The 16150-nt window shown below is 35.6% G+C and overlaps 2 protein-coding genes across 2 annotated transcripts in view; one reads left to right on the top strand and one right to left on the bottom strand.

The window, feature by feature from the left end:
• The first annotated feature begins 2927 nt into the window (after positions 1 to 2927).
• LOC130050491 (uncharacterized) lies at positions 2928 to 14341 on the top strand. Its single transcript, XM_056150684.1, has 3 exons — positions 2928 to 3294; positions 7027 to 7545; positions 14301 to 14341. The coding sequence occupies exons 1-3, from the start codon at positions 2928 to 2930 to the stop codon at positions 14339 to 14341; spliced, it is 927 nt and encodes a 308-aa protein (XP_056006659.1).
• A 94-nt stretch (positions 14342 to 14435) lies between these two features.
• The window catches only part of LOC130050302 (serine-rich adhesin for platelets-like), a 42034-nt gene continuing 40319 nt past the window's right edge, over positions 14436 to 16150 (bottom strand). Inside the window, exons 24-25 of the mRNA XM_056149982.1 lie at positions 15643 to 15993; positions 14436 to 15046 (exon numbers count right to left, since the gene is read on the bottom strand). Of these exons, the coding sequence (XP_056005957.1) occupies positions 14892 to 15046; positions 15643 to 15993 (506 nt within the window). The 3' untranslated portion in view covers positions 14436 to 14891. The remainder of the gene's footprint in view (positions 15047 to 15642; positions 15994 to 16150) is intronic.

The following is a 16150-nucleotide window of genomic DNA, read 5'->3' as shown; positions in this document are numbered from 1 at the left end:
TACAGTATATAACATGAATAATTACAGTATATAACATGAATAATTACCGTATATAACATGAATAATTACAGTAGATAACAAGATTAATTAGTATATAACAAGAATAATTACCGTATATAACATGAATAATTACAGTATATAACATCAATAATTACAGTATATAACATGAATAATTACAGTATATAACATGAATAATGACAGTATATAACATTAATAATTACAGTATCTAACATGAATAATTACCGTATATAACATGAGTAATTACAGTATATAGCATGAATAATTAATATATAACAAGAATAATTACAGTATATAACATGAATAATTACAGTACATAATATGAATAATTACAATATATAACAAGAATAATTAGTATATAACTAGAATAATTACAGTATATATCATGAAAAACATGAAGATAACTGTCTGATAAATTATTTGTAAAACAAAATTGTGTTCCTGATGAGAGCAATATTTCAGGAATTTGCATGTATCTACAAAATGCCACTCTGCATTGTGAATTGCAACAACAGCAACAACGGTAAAGAAAATAATGATAATATACTACCCAAAATTTGATAAGGATCACTAAGTTATATGTGTGTAATTTACCACTAACATAACAAAAGACATAAATTTGACTCAGAAACGTGTTTACTCAGGTTATGAATGAAAATTCATGAACGGCATGAACTTTTATCAATACGGAATGCTTGAACTCTGATAACAACACCAAAAGGCATTTCATTACAGAAAGTTAACAGCAAACCAGAGAAAGAATTACACAGTTTTTGGGGATAGTCCATCATTACACTTAGTCGATGGAGTGTTAATACCGTGTATGGCCTCCCCTTGCATCAATGACAGCTTGACAACGTCGAGCCATGTTGTCAATAAGCACCCGGATGTTTCCAATGGGAAGTTTGTTCCACTCTTCCACAAGGGCGTTTCCGAGCTCTGCCAAAGTCGTGGGTTGTGCTCTACGGCGTGAAAGGGCAACCTTCAGCATGTTCCATACATGCTCAATCGGGTTCAAGTCCGGCGAGCGCGCTGGCCAGTCCATACGGACAATTGTCTCCTGCTGAAGGTACTGCTCCACCACCCTGGCGCGATGAGGACGGGCATTATCATCCATCAGGATGAACTCAGGGCCAACAGCACCAGCGTAGGGTCTGACGTAAACATCGAGGATCTCATCCCGGTACCTCACCCCGTCATTGTTCCTCTCTCCAGAACATGAAGATCTGTTCTTACATCTCTGCTGATTCCACCCCAGACCATGATGGAACCACCACCATAACGGTCATGTTCAATGATGTTGGCATCATGGAAACGTTCACGTTGTCGTCGCTACACTCGGTGCCTCCTGTCTGTAAAGTCCAAACAATACCTGGACTCATCGGTGAACAGAACTTGAACCCAATCGTTCTGTGTCCAAGTGACATGATCTTCAGCCCAGTCCAATCGCTCCCGCCGGTGTCAAACAGTCAGAGGGACTCGAACTCATGCCCTTCTCGAGTTGAGACCTGCATTGTGAAGCCGATTCCGTATCGTCTGAGTGGACACATTCACCCCCGAGGCGTTCAGGAGGTCGTTACGTAGACTGGTTGCTGTCCAGAAGGGATGGCGTTGTGCCTGAAGAGCCAGAAAATGGTCTTGGCGTTGGGTTGTTGACCTCTGACGACCATCCCCATGTCGGTGTGTTGTTGTACCAAAAGTTTGCTGTCGGTTCCAGGCCCTGTTTACAACGCTCTGGCTGACGTTTAGTGCATTTGCAACGTCACGTTGTGAATAGCCAGCGTCAAGCATTCCAATACATCTGTCCAGTTGTTCTGTCGTCAGGTCACGCCTTACACGGTGAGGGGGCATTGTGTTGATAAACGTAGTGTAAACACTCAAGTGAGTTTGAAATTTTAGAAAGAATCAGACACCGATGCCTGAGTGAAAATCGTGCAATGGTAGCAAAAGCATAAACTGTGATGAGAAACGCATTTCCCATGGCATGAAATGCACGTGCAAGTTTGTTGAAGACGTTTTTGATTTCACTTGGACACAATATTGCCAGTTATGCAGTTATTCATTTTTTAAACAGAAAAATATCTATGATCCTTATCAAATTTTGAGTAGTATACTTTATTCATTGCGGTTAGTGTGAGCACTATTCTTTCCCGGGGCCTTCTTAAACACAACATGTATATACAACATTAACAAGACGTCAAATTACACAACGAATATTGATACACAATTGGTGCAGTAAATACAAAACTACTGATTTTCAAATATAAGTGCAGGTGCTGATGATAATTTTTCTGTCACTTTTCAAAACGGGTAAAGACCGTGAACATCTTATGTGTAGTGGTAATTACAACCCCACAAATGAAGTCTGGGGATAGTGAAATCACCTGACCGTCGTCCTTATGTATACATCATTTTTCCGGAGTATATTTTGAAGGGACTGACTCACGATTTTACCCAAAATTTTGTTTTTCACTTTTAATGATCAAAATCTACTGTCTAATGTGTTTGAAAGATTTTACATGAAAATTAAGGCTATACATCATCACAGAAGCTCAATTTAGAGAGTTTATTATTTGTTTTGTAAACAAAGATTCCGGTATGCTATTGTTTACGAAATTTTCAAAAGAAATGGATATCGATCTAAGTATTAATACAATTTATTTTCCTTACAAAATAAATCATATTATTATAAGCAATGAAAAACTCAATCGCTCTTGAACCCAATAAAACTCATAGAAAATTACTCTATGTTTGAGCATTGTGTCGTCATACTTTGACTTTCATTACGTCACGTTTCGTACAACGGTTGTAAACATACTTCACAAATCAGCTGGGCGTAAAGACTGTTTATTAGAAAATCGATTTGAATTTTGAAGTTTAAATAAAATAAACCCAGCTTTATTGGTAAAATGCAGCCCCGGCAATCTTCTCATTCTGCTGAACCTCGGCCTTTGAAGGAAAAAAGGAAATTTACAGGGAAATCACGTATGCCAGTAAAAAAGCTGAAAGTTCAATCTACACCGACCGCTGTAGCCAATGCAGGTGTAAGCATCAAGGAAGTGGCCTCATCAGTATCTGAATTAATTTTACCCGAGTTAAAGCAGGCGATCCAAACCATTATTACTCAGAGACAAGACAGCGTCCTTTCATCCTCAAGGAACGAACCAGAAACATCAGAAAAATCTGGACCTTCAAGCAGCGTATCGACCGCAAATCCCGATGTAGAACAACGGATAGATGTTTTAATCAATCCAAAACAGCCTGTTCCAAATGAAGGTACTAGTATAGTTCCTTTAAGCGTGGAATCAAACAATTTAGAGCCATGTTTAGAAATAAAAAATGCAATTTTAAGCGTGGACGATGAATTAGGTGCGCACGTACCTCAAGTTACAAAACAGAATATCTTTAAAGGTGAATTTATTGAATTGTACAGTTTACTAGATAGGCATCTAGTCAACAATCAAGAAAACAAAATTGTCTGAAGTAATGGTCAGTTATCTGTCAAACCAGTTAGTCAAAACAAAATACTCGACATTCAAGCATGGTTAGATGCATTTTTTTATTTTCATGAGCATATACTTAGTTGCTCATTCTGATCAATCCCAGCAAATGCTTAAATATATGGCAAATGTAAAAGCCGCAGCTGGTCGGTCAACGGGATTTGGTTGGAGGGAATATGACAGACAATTTCGTCTTAAGAAGGCAAGAAATGTTTGTATTCCCTGGAACAAAATCGACCAAGAGTTGTGGCTATTGTACGTAAATTCTTCAAATGTACCTAGACAACAGACATCCCAACAAAAGGGATGTTTTGATTTCAATAACAAAGGTTTTTGTGTTCGTCCTTACTGTCAATATAGTCATATTTGTTTGAAGTGTTCTGGTAAGCACCCTGCTACAAAATGTCAAGTAACAAATCAAAATTCAAACAGATCTATTGTGTCTAATAACCAGGACAAGTCCTCTCCTAGCCTTTTTCGTCGCTCATGGAAAAAACCACAGTCAGCAAACTTTCAGAAATACTGGAACAACACCAATTAATGTACATACATGTAATATGGAGACTTACCTTTCTATTTATCATAAAACTTCAGACGCTAATGAATTAAGGGAAGGCTTTACATATGGCTTTAAAATAAAATATTTAGGCTCTCGTTTTGCATCAACATGTACCAATTTAATATCAACTTGGCAACATCCAGTGGAAGTTAAGCAAAAAATAGACAAGGAAGTCGCTTTAGGTCGAGTTGCAGGTCCTTTTGATCAACTTCCCCTACAAAATTTTAGAATATCACCTATAGGTATTGTGGTTAAAAAAGATGGGGGTTGGCGTTTAATACATCATTTATCATTTCCAGAAGAAAATAGTGTAAACGATTTTATCGATACGGAATATTGTACGGTTCATTACACACCGTTTGACGAGGTATTAGAAATGATTGCAGCATTAGGTAAAAACTCCCTTCTTGCAAAAATGGATGTCAAATCAGCATTTCGTTTATTACCAATACATCCCTCTGATCATGAGTTATTAGGTTTTAAATTTGATAACAAGTTTTATTACGATATGTGCTTACCTATGGGCTGTTCTGCAAGTTGTGCCCTTTGGGAAAAATTTGCCCATTTTTTACAGTGTGTAACAATCACAAAAACAGGCCTAAAAACAATAAACCATTACTTAGATGATTTTATTTTCGCTGCTAAAGAATTCGAGGGCTGTAAATTAATAATGTCAAACTTTCAGAATACTTGTCGTGAATTTGGAATTTCGCTGGCGGAGGAAAAAACCGTTGGTCCTAAAAGTTCATTGGTTTATCTTGGTATAGAAATAGACACAGGGAAAATGGTTATAAGTATAACAGAGGAAAAAACCCATTGCACTTAAGGAATCTATTGAAACAATTTTGGCTAAATCCAAAATAACATTAAAAGATCTACAGTCCTTAGTTGGTTCCTTGAATTTTTGCGCCAAAGCCATTCCCTCAGCCCATGCCTTTAATCGCCGTTTCTGCGATGCCATGTGTGGTATTAGACATTCGTCTCATTTTATAAGGGTCAATGCTGGTATGAAGAGCGACCTACGGGTTTGGTTAAATTTCCTCGAACAATTCAACGATAGTTTCAATTTTTTGGAAGTTAATTGGTTTTCAAATTTTGAACTTCATTTATATACAGATAGTGCGGGTAATGCTCATCTTGGCTGTGACGTTTATTTACAAGGCCATTGGGCATATTTTCAGTGGCCTACACAATGGCAGGATTCAGATATAATATTTGATATTACTTTCTTAGAATTAGTTCCAATAGTTTTGGCAGTTCTGTTATTCAAAAACCATTTCCAAAATAAGATAATGTTTCATACCGACAACATTGCTTTAGTATCGATTCTGAATAAAAAGACATCAAAATCTAAAAGAGTTATGGAATTAGTGCGCCCTCTAGTGCTCCATTCAATGGTTAATAATATGTATTTTAAAGCAAAGCATATTTGTGGTTGCAATAATTCAATCGCTGATTCTATTTCTCGAAAACAGTGGGAAAGATTCCGGTCTCTTGCACCAGAAGCGGACCAAAATCCTATACCGATCCCAGAAGATTTCACGAAGATGATATTAGAGCTGAAATAGAGCATTTAACACTTGAATCTATTGCCCCAAACACAAAACTACTGTATTCCAATAGTTTAAAGTTATTTTCTAGTTTCAGGAAGGACTACGGTTTAGAGGAAATTTGGGGACCTCCCCTCTGTAGCAATATTCCATTATCACCTGCATATGGTGTTTATATATCTCAACTAATTCGATATGCAAGAGCTTGTTCTGGGTATAGTCAGTTTTTAAATCGAGGTAATCTACTGACAAACAAGTTGATGGTACAGGGATTTCAACAGTCTCGATTGAAGTCAACATTTCGCAAATTCTATGGTCGTTATAACGATCTCGTTCGTCAATACGACCTCGCATTGGGTCAAATGCTGTCTGACGTGTTTCATACCGATTGTTAAGCCGTTCTTGGCAGACTGATTTTGACTGCGGATAACTCCGTTTACCTGATCAGGATATGGGGCTCACGGCGGGTGTGACCGGTCAACAGGGGATGCTTACTCCTCCTAGGCACCTGATCCCACCTCTGGTGTGTCCAGGGGTCCGTGTTTGCCCAACTATCTATTTTGTATTGCTTGTAGGAGTTATGAGATTGATCACTGTTCGTTATCTTCACCTTGCATATTCATTGCTCACTTATCACTTCGCAATTTAGCGTACAGCACTATATCATCTTATTTAGCTGGTATAAGTTTTAAGTGCAAACTGATAGGCACCAACGACTATACACAATGTTTCATGATTAGAAAACTACTAGAGGGTATAAAACGTTCCCGCAAAACAATTGACCGTCGTTTGCCTATTACTGAAAATATTTTGAAAAACCTCATGTCAAGTTCAAGTTTAGTGTGTTCCTCTAATTTTGAAACATATTTATTTTGCTCGGCCTTTTCCTTAGCATATCATGCCTTTTTGAGAGTCGGTGAATTTACATGCAGTAATACACGCGACATTCGCCATGTTATTGGCATTAACCACATACAAATTTTATTTGACCAGTCACTGAATAAGAAATTATTAAAGATAACAGTTCCATATTCCAAAACTGACCAATCAGGAAAAGGATCGTTAATTCAGTTGAACGAGTCAGATATTACAGTTATTTGCCCTCTTTTTCATTTACAAAGATATTTGTCTGTCAGACCAAAAATTAATGGTCAGCTTTTTGTTCATGTAGACGACAGTCCACTTACCCGTTATCAATTTACATCAGTCCTTAATAAAGCAATAAATAATTTAGGTCTTTCAAATTCACGTTACACTTCCCACTCTTTCCGAATTGGAGCTGCATCGGACAGTTTTTCAAAAGGGCATTCTGAATCCGAAATAATGAAAAAAGGTAGATGGATTTCAAATGCTTATAAAACTTATATTAGGACTTAGTAGAATATATTTTATCACATAGGTCAAGAAAAAAGTATATGGATAGTTGGTTCATCCATTATCAAGCGGGCATTCCAACGAGCTAGCCTCTCAACTGAAAAATCACATCTGGGACTTAGACGTCTAAATTATCACATCCTTTGGCAGGGCAAGGGTGGTCCAACTTGGAAAAAATTGTTCCCTCGCATTCAGTTACTAAGGAGGTATGAATCATTGCCTGAAATTTTAATAATTCACTCTGGGGGTAATGATATTGGTAATGTGCCTTTACTCGAACTTCGATTGAGGATGAAAGAAACATTTCAAAGGATTCGGTCTGAGCTTCCAAACACCCTCCTTGGTTGGTCTCATATTCTTCCAAGATTTTCATGGCGTTACAGCAAAAATGTTAAGTCTCAAAAGATTGCAGTCAAAAGAATTAACAGTTTTATGAGCAAATTGTTCGTTGTGAACAATGGTTTCTATATCAGCTATCCCGAGATATCTTGGGATTCTAGCGGATTGTTTGTTAACGATGGAGTTCATCTATCTGAACTTGGGAGTCTTTGTTTACATAACACATATTTAAGGCTAAAATATTGCTTTCATCCTTGTATGCAGAAGGTCAAAAATTTGGCTGTCAACATTAAACGAGTTATATTTCTGATGTTTAACATAAAAAATGAAAAATATTTTTATCAAAAATCGTGAACCAGTCCCTGAGGAACTGATTTGATTAAAGCTTTATGTAAATCTTATGAAAGGTGAAGATAACAAACAGTGCTAGAAGTTGTGCACCTGCTATTTTGACTGATATGTTTTGAACATTCAAAGACGTTAGGTACTATTTTTTCATTTTGAGGGGGTGTTGTCATTGTCCATAGTACATGTATATCTTTAAAATCATTTAACATATTTGATTCAATCTTTGAGTATATATTATGTATATATAAGGAAGTTATTCATTTTACAGGTGCTTTACTGACTTGTCTGTCTGCCAATCTGTCCGTGTTTTAATCTTGCGTAATGTAAACAAGTTAAAGTTGATACAATTAAAATTAACTGTATACCAAGAGTTTTTTCCGGACTCCATACTTTCGATTGTTATATTCATACCAGTTTTGTTCAGGTTCTGATACCCTAATTTAGCATTTCTTTTATGAGTACCCAATAACAAACATTTTGGGTTTTTTCTTCACTAAAGGTATTCAATGTATAACAACCATATTTCATATCGAGTACATGGATGGTGGGACTTTTGTAATCATGGTATCATTTTGAAGGGTTCATCAAATAAAGATAATCCACCGTAGGAAGTTTGGAAATTTTATTTACTGCTTAATTTATTTCAACTAGCAATTAACATTGAAGTCTATGGGAAGCATGTTTAAATTAATTTATTTTTCAAAGCAATATTGTCCGTCTTCTGAAACAAACGTACTAATTTTTGGCCGGTTACAACACCCGACACCGGTAATAAACTTAATCTTTACTAGCCATGGGTGTTGGGTCAACTGTGCCTTTGTGGACGAATATTCTTGGCTATCGAAGATTGGGGGAGGGGGGGGGGGGGGGTGCCTACATAGTCCGCTTGCATAAACATGTATTATGGAGGTAAATAGAATAATTATATAGTAAATCAAATGAAGTTATATTATAGCTTTTGAACTTATTATACCCCCCGAACGAAGTTCAGGGTGGTATATAGGAATCACTCTGTCTGTCTGTCTGTCCGTCCGTCCGTCTGTCTGTGCAGATTCGTGTCCGGACCGAAACTTTTTTATTCTTTGACTTAGGCATACCATATTTGGCACACAGGTGGATCACCATGAGACGATGTGTCGAGTACCTTCATGACCTCTATATGACCTTGACCTCAAGGTCAAAATTAAAGGGTTTTTTTTTTTTTACAACGGATTCATGTCCGGGCCATAACGTCTTTGTTCTTTGACATAGGCATACCATATTTGACACATTAGTGTATCACCATGATACAATGTGTCATGTACCTTCATGACCTCTATATGACCTTGGCCTCAAGGTCAAAATTAAAGGTTTTTACAATGGATTCGTGTCGGGGCCATGACTTCTTTGTTCTTTGACATAGGCATATCATATTTGACACATGAGTGTATCACCATGAGACGATGTGTTATGTACCTTCATGACCTCTATATGACCTTGACCTCAAGGTCAAAATTAAAGGTTTTTACAATGGATTCGTGTCAGGGCCATGACTTCTTCGTTCTTTGACATAGGCATACCATATTTGACACATGACTGTATCACCATGAGACGATGTGTCGGGTACCTTCATGACCTCTACATGACCTTGAACTTTGACCTCAAAGTCAAAAGTGACTATAGGGTTTTGACATAGTCATACCATAAGACATGGGTGTATCACCATGAGACTATGTGTCATGTACATTCATAACCTCTTTATGACCTTGACCTTTGATATCAAGGTCAAAATTATAGGTTTATGCCATGGATTTGTGTTCAGACTATATCTTCCTTTTCTTCTACAAAGGCATACCATATTTTTACACTCAGGAAAGAGGTAATTTATACCTATTAACAACACCCTTTGGGAGATTGGGGTAAGCGGGGGGTATTCTTAATGAGCAGTGCTCACAGTACCTCTTGTTTTATTTTTGATTGAGAGGGAGATCGATAGCTACATGTACATGTAGGCTAGACACGTAACATCGTTTTAGAAGGGGGGGGGGGGGGCAGTCCTAACCTTGATCAGACGAAACATTCAACATGTAAAGAAAGAAAAATGGGGAAATAAAATATATCAAAATGAAATGGAATGGGTAAATAATCAGAAAGAAATAAAAATAACAACAATACCATGGTATTGTTAATAAATCTGTCTACAAGATCAGGAAATATAAATAGAAGTAAGTAAAATGCAAATCGTCAAATCATTTTTGTCTATAGCGGATACCGGTAACTAGAAAGAGTAACATCACAATTTCTTCACAGAGGTGGGAGAGGACTACCAATACCCTACCACAAAAATTTCAGTCCCCTGGGTAGGGGTCTTCGGTGATTCCGAACCCGATGTTTATTCACTAAGTGTAATGCGTTGTGCATAAAACTTGGAGGGGCAGATCTCCGTAACTAGAGAGAGTAACATCACCATTTCTTCACAGTGGTGGGAGAGGACCACTGATACCCTACCACAAAAAATTCAGTTCCAGGGGTAGGGGTCTTCGATAATTCCGAACCCGATGTTTATTCACTAAGTGTAATGCGTCATTTAAAAATATCGGAAGGGCGGATCTCCATAACTAGAATGAGTAACATCAACATTTCTTCACAGTGGTGGGAGAGGACCACTAACACCCTACCACAAAAATTTTCAGTCCCCCGGGTAGGGGTCTTCGATGATTCCGAACCCGATGTTTATTCACTAAGTGTAATGCGTTATGCATAAAAATTGGAGGAGTGGATCTCCGTAACTAGAGAGAGTAACATCACCATTTCTTCACAGTGGTGGGAGAAGACCACTAATACCCTACTACAAAAATTTCAGTCCCTGGGGTAGGGGTCTTCGATGATTCCGAACCCGATGTTTATTCACTAAGTGTAATGCGTTATGCATAAAACTTGGAGGAGCGGATCTCCGTAACTAGAGAGAGTAGCATCACCATTTCTTCACAGTGGTGGAACAGTACCACTAATATTCTACCATAAAAATTTCAGTCCCCGGAATAGGGGTCTTCGATGATTCCGAACCCGATGTTTATTCACTAAGTGTAATGCGTTATGCATAAAACTTGGAGGGGCGGATCTCCGTAACTAAAAAGAGTAACATCACCATTTTTTCACAGTGGTGGACGAGGACCACTAACACCCTACCACAAAAATTTCAGTCCCCTGAGTAGGGGTCTTCGATGATTCCGAACCCGATGTTTATTCGCTAAGTGTAATGCGTTACATCTATGCATAAAAATTGGAGGAGCGGATCTCCGTAACTAGAGAGAGTAACATCACCATTTCTTCACAGTGGTGGAACAGGACCACTAATATTCTACCATAAAAATTTCAGTCCCTGGAGTAGGGGTCTTCGATAATTCCGAACCCGATGTTCATTCACTAAGTGTAATGCGTTATTTAAAAATGTCGGAGGAGCGGATCTCCAAAACTAAAGAGAGTAACATCACCATTTCTTCACAGTGGTGGAAAAGGACCACTGACACCCTACCATAAAAATTTCAGTCCCCTGGGTAGGGGTTTTCGATGATTCCGAACCCGATGTTTATTCACTAAGTGTAATGCGTTATGCATAAAAATTGGAGGGGCGGATCTCCGTAACTAGAGAGATTACCATCGCCATTTCTTCACAGTGGTTGGGGTTGGTAACTGGCACCCCATCCTTATAATTCCAGTGTGGTGTTGTTTTATGCATATAGAAATTTGAATTGTGAACTGCGTTCTAGAATGTAGTTCGCTATTGAATTGCGAATAGTGAACTGCGAACTGCGTTTCAAAATCTAATTGCCCACTTTCTCTTTATGAAAATATGAAATAAAATTAATCATTCACCACACACATTTTTAGAAAATTAGATTTTTCATATTTTACAAAGGGCAGATAACTCTTCAAAAAAGTCTCAAGTGCAATGAGACGGATTCTAATCATGTACCAGTTATGTGAATTTCATCTACCTCACTTTCATCATTATTTAACAATAAACATTTATGTTGATTTAAATCCTTCAAAATTGTTCATTATCCTTTTGCTATAGTCGTACATTGAATACCTTAATAACACGTGGTTCTGAAAGCACCATCTCTCTATTTCGAGATTAGGGTTAAGATCATAATCCAACACTTCTATATTACTATTGTTAATATAAAGACAACATATCATTTTTGTATCCTTTACATGCAAAGGTGGTATATCATTTACATACAATGTAAGTAATAATTGACTAAAAAGGGATTCCATCTGTTAGTGAAAGACACAAGGGTGTATCTTTGTAATGTGATGCAGGTCATATAGAAGATTAGACTTGCTCAAGTCACTATATTTAATAATCGGTGCTCTCTTTAACACGTTTTAATAATGCCAAACATATGTTGGTGATTTTTTTTTTATTGTTTGATTTTTTATTTGACATTCACATTATATACATACATGTAATTTAACTACACAATAATACCACCAATATTCATGTGCAAAAGACATTTTCGTAAATATAAAGAGAGAGAAAGAAAGAAAGAAAGAAAGAACACATAAAACAAAGCGGGACATGGAACACAATCTTAAGGTAAAAAAAACTTTTTAATACACTAATACAACCAATTTATCATAAATAGTTTGCCAGTATCTCTCAAACTTCCTATACCTTCAGTTTTTCAACAACAAAAGTTTTTCAACTGTAATTCTATCAGTGATAATTTTTTTGGATGCATCTATACTTCATTTACATATACTTGAGAATTTACTGATATAAATATACTGCTTTATCATCAGAATTATCAAATTTTCCACCTTGTGTATATTCTTATTAGCAAATTTTCCAAAAAGAATTGCTTGTCTATGAAAACTAATATGCCTGTCCAGTTTTTCGCAAAGCCATTCTTCAATTCCATACCAGATCTCTTTCCCACATGGACATTCTACAAATATGTGATCAATAGTTTCAAAATCCCTCTTGCAAAATGTGCAAATTGGGGAATCAACAATTCTAAGTTGATGTAAATAATAGTTACATACAAATAGTGTGTGCAAGATTTGAAACTGTATCCATTGCAATTTAGATTCTTGAGTTGTTTTAAAAGGAAGTTCAAATGAATTTGTCCATTCTAGCTCTGAAAAACCTTCTGTTTCTTCCCATTTTGATATAGATTTCATTTTGGTTGCTTTATGGCTTATCAATTGCTTATACATATCTTTACAACCTTTTTTATCTTTGAAATATGTTGAAATAGTAAAGGGAATAGGCAAAAGTGGTTTTGTAGTTCTTGCATTGTCTTGTATAAGAACTTGTCTTTGTTGGATTGCATTCTTTAGTCCTGCATATTCTACAAAAATCATTTTAACTTTCAAAACCATTTTATGTTGGTGATATTTAAGTAATGTAGAGAGCAGATATTTAGATTTCTGAAACTACAGTAAAATTTGGACGAAATATAGAAACAACATAGAGACTTGAGCAAGTCTAGTACATTTATATAGAAGATACTCAGCGTGGATCATAAGAAAATACACGTACACGTGAAGAGCACCAACCGGGACCTGATATACATGCTATACGTCATAAAGGTTATGAGAAATATACACTAGCGGCTTCCTTTATGTTAACAATTAGGAACTTTAGATGTTTTCAAATGATATGTTACACTACTAAATAGCCAAAAAGCGAAGGTTTTATAGTGTTATTAAATTGTTTGCTTATATTCAAAGGATTTTTCTGTAGACATTCATGACTAATAAAAGGGATTTACTTTTTTATTAATCTGTAAACAACAAAATGTAAAACACCTCCATTATACTATCTTGGCGTGTAAAACGTTGCAATATTTTACAAATTTTGATCTATATGCAGAAATCTTGATTTATATTCAGCAATCTTGTTATTCCTATACAAAAGCTGGATTTATATTCGATAATTCTGACATCGATATGAGAAAATCTTGATGTATATTCGATAATTTTGATATTTATATGTAATATTTTTATGCATATTCCGTAATCTCTATATTTATGAACGAAAATTTGATTTATATATGTGATAAATCATTATTTATATTCTATAATTTTGTTCCTTGTATTTTATAAATTTTTATTTATATCCGACAATCTTCTTCAATTTATCGAACATAAATAATAAGATTATCGAATATAAATCAAGATTTACCGTATGTAAATCAAAATTTTCGCGTATAAATATCAGGATTATCGAATATACTAGCAAATTAAACGTTTGCACATCAATATCAAGATTGTCAAATATAAATAAAGTTTTATCGAATATGAATAACGAAATTATGGAATACAAGTCAAAACTTATCGGATATGAATATCAAGATTATCGAATATAAATCATGATTTATCGAATGTGAATAAAAATAGATATCAAAATTTTCATATAAGAATTAAAAGATTATCGAATATACATCAAAATTTTCGTATATAAATATCAAGATTCCCGAATATCAATCAGGATTTTTGCATATATATGAGTAACAAGATAATCGAATAAAAATCAAGATTGATCGAATATCAAGATTTTCGCATATGATCAAGATTATCGAATATAAATCAAGATTTGTATAATATTGCAATGTTTTACAGGCCATATTCTGACGTTGTACGTAACTGATAGTTCTTCCTGATAGAACTGTTATACATGTACATACTCTCTTTTCAGCAATTGACAAAGAGGGACTACATCTTTCCCGCAAATTTGTAATAAAAAGAGAAAGAAAATAAGTTTCGCATGATTTATTCATATATATAGTCAATGTGCAAACCAATTTTTCATCTTCACCTTACAGATTACGTTACATCTGTATTTCGAGGATTTTCTTGTTGTGTGCATAAAATATTAACGCCATTACATCTATATATGCATAACAATCTGATAAAGTATGAAATAGTTTCTACAAAAAAAATCTGTTAAACAGATTAACATTGAAAAATATAATATAATCTTGGTAAAGCTCATCCATGTTACGCAATAACGAACACTAAATTCATAAAAATATTTGTATATTGTAGCATGCATTCTCTCTGTATCACATTATTCATAAAATGTTTCTGGGGATTACATGTGTCGCATACAGGTACCAACAACTCCAGCCAGCCAGTCAGAAAGAGTTCGCACTCCAAAGAAAGTAATTCCTTAGTGCCTACCTTGCTGTGTGGGCGACACAAAAATCACAGCTAACAATGAGAACAATCAGTTTCACAGGTGCTAATGTTTGGGCTAAAGCATAATGCACCACAATGACTAACTCTGGTGATGTTAGTAGCACAATTCAAATATCGAGTGCAGTCGCCTGGATAAGGATGAAGCCCATCAACTAAACATGGATTAACTGCAAAGAAAATTTAAATGCTTCACAAAACATTGTTCATTTTATCATTTCATGGCGCATCTACTTTGGTGTTCGCAGATATATTTCAGAACAGTGACTACAGAATACAGGGTAATTTAGATGCGTCATAATATACGTACATATACAGTGAAGCTTCGTTAATCCAGACATTTTCCCCTAGCAAAACTGTCCGGATAAATAAAGCATCCGGACAAATGAATCGCATATTTTAGATTTTCATAATAGTAATCATTATTTAACTTGCTTTATCAAATAAATCATAATGTTAACATTTACATGTATTTAATGGACTGATATTTTTCATTTACAATATTTCTCACATTTGCGTCTCATTCACGTAGGCGTGTTTAATAATCAGTTTGTGAAACGTGAACCATATTTAAAAGTTTGGTGTATTTGTCTTATGTATAGCTTAATCACCAGTTGCTGAAAAATAACTCAATATAGAAAATGAATTAAAAAATTCTTTTTCTTCTTACATGTATACAATTTTGTGTAATTTTTAACACAAGTTAACAAACCTTACTCATGCAAAACATCAGACTGTTATGCAAATTTTCATAAACTGAGCTTACCAGGAAGTGGGTTGATCATCACTGCATTGGAAGCAGGAGAAGTGTCCGAGCTCTGAAGTGTATGTGGATTATCAGCAACACAACGAATATAGTGTCCCTGGAGATCGGTTGATGTGAAATCAATTGAGAACTCAACATCTAGCGTGTTGGAACAGTTCTCTTCATGGAACTTTGGCTTATCATCTCTAAGCGAGGGGGTATATGATGTATAATTTCCTGATGTCCCGTTTCTTATTTCAAGCGACAATGTTCCGGCAGGGTTTCCAACATCCCCTGAACAAGTGTGAATCTTTTCGTTTTTTCCAATTTCCCACGTGTAACCAATTGCTAACGTAGGTGTTGCTGGTTTGACTGAATAAAAGTTCATACAGTTTATTTACTTAAAGTTAAGGCTTATGATATATAACCAGAAATAATAACAAAATTAACTATTAGTGGCATCTAATTATTGTAAATGTACAATATCCCAATTGAGATTAGCTGCAGATCTGTAGCTCTCTGGGGAAAT

This window comes from Ostrea edulis, chromosome 9 (assembly GCF_947568905.1).
Source record: "Ostrea edulis chromosome 9, xbOstEdul1.1, whole genome shotgun sequence".
Taxonomy (NCBI): Eukaryota; Metazoa; Mollusca; class Bivalvia; order Ostreida; family Ostreidae; genus Ostrea; species Ostrea edulis.
This window is presented reverse-complemented; position numbering and strand designations above follow the sequence as displayed.

What these genes read in the sequence shown, in the direction of transcription:
- LOC130050491 (XM_056150684.1), top strand. Translation starts at nt 2,928, where the DNA reads ATGCAGCCCCGGCAATCTTCTCATTCTGCTGAACCTCGGCCTTTGAAG. An exon ending in ACAGCCTGTTCCAAATGAAG is followed by an intron (nt 3,295 to 7,026) that starts GTACTAGTATAG and finishes TTTATCACATAG; the next exon opens with GTCAAGAAAAAAGTATATGG. An exon ending in TCATCTATCTGAACTTGGGA is followed by an intron (nt 7,546 to 14,300) that starts GTCTTTGTTTAC and finishes AATGTTTTACAG; the next exon opens with GCCATATTCTGACGTTGTAC.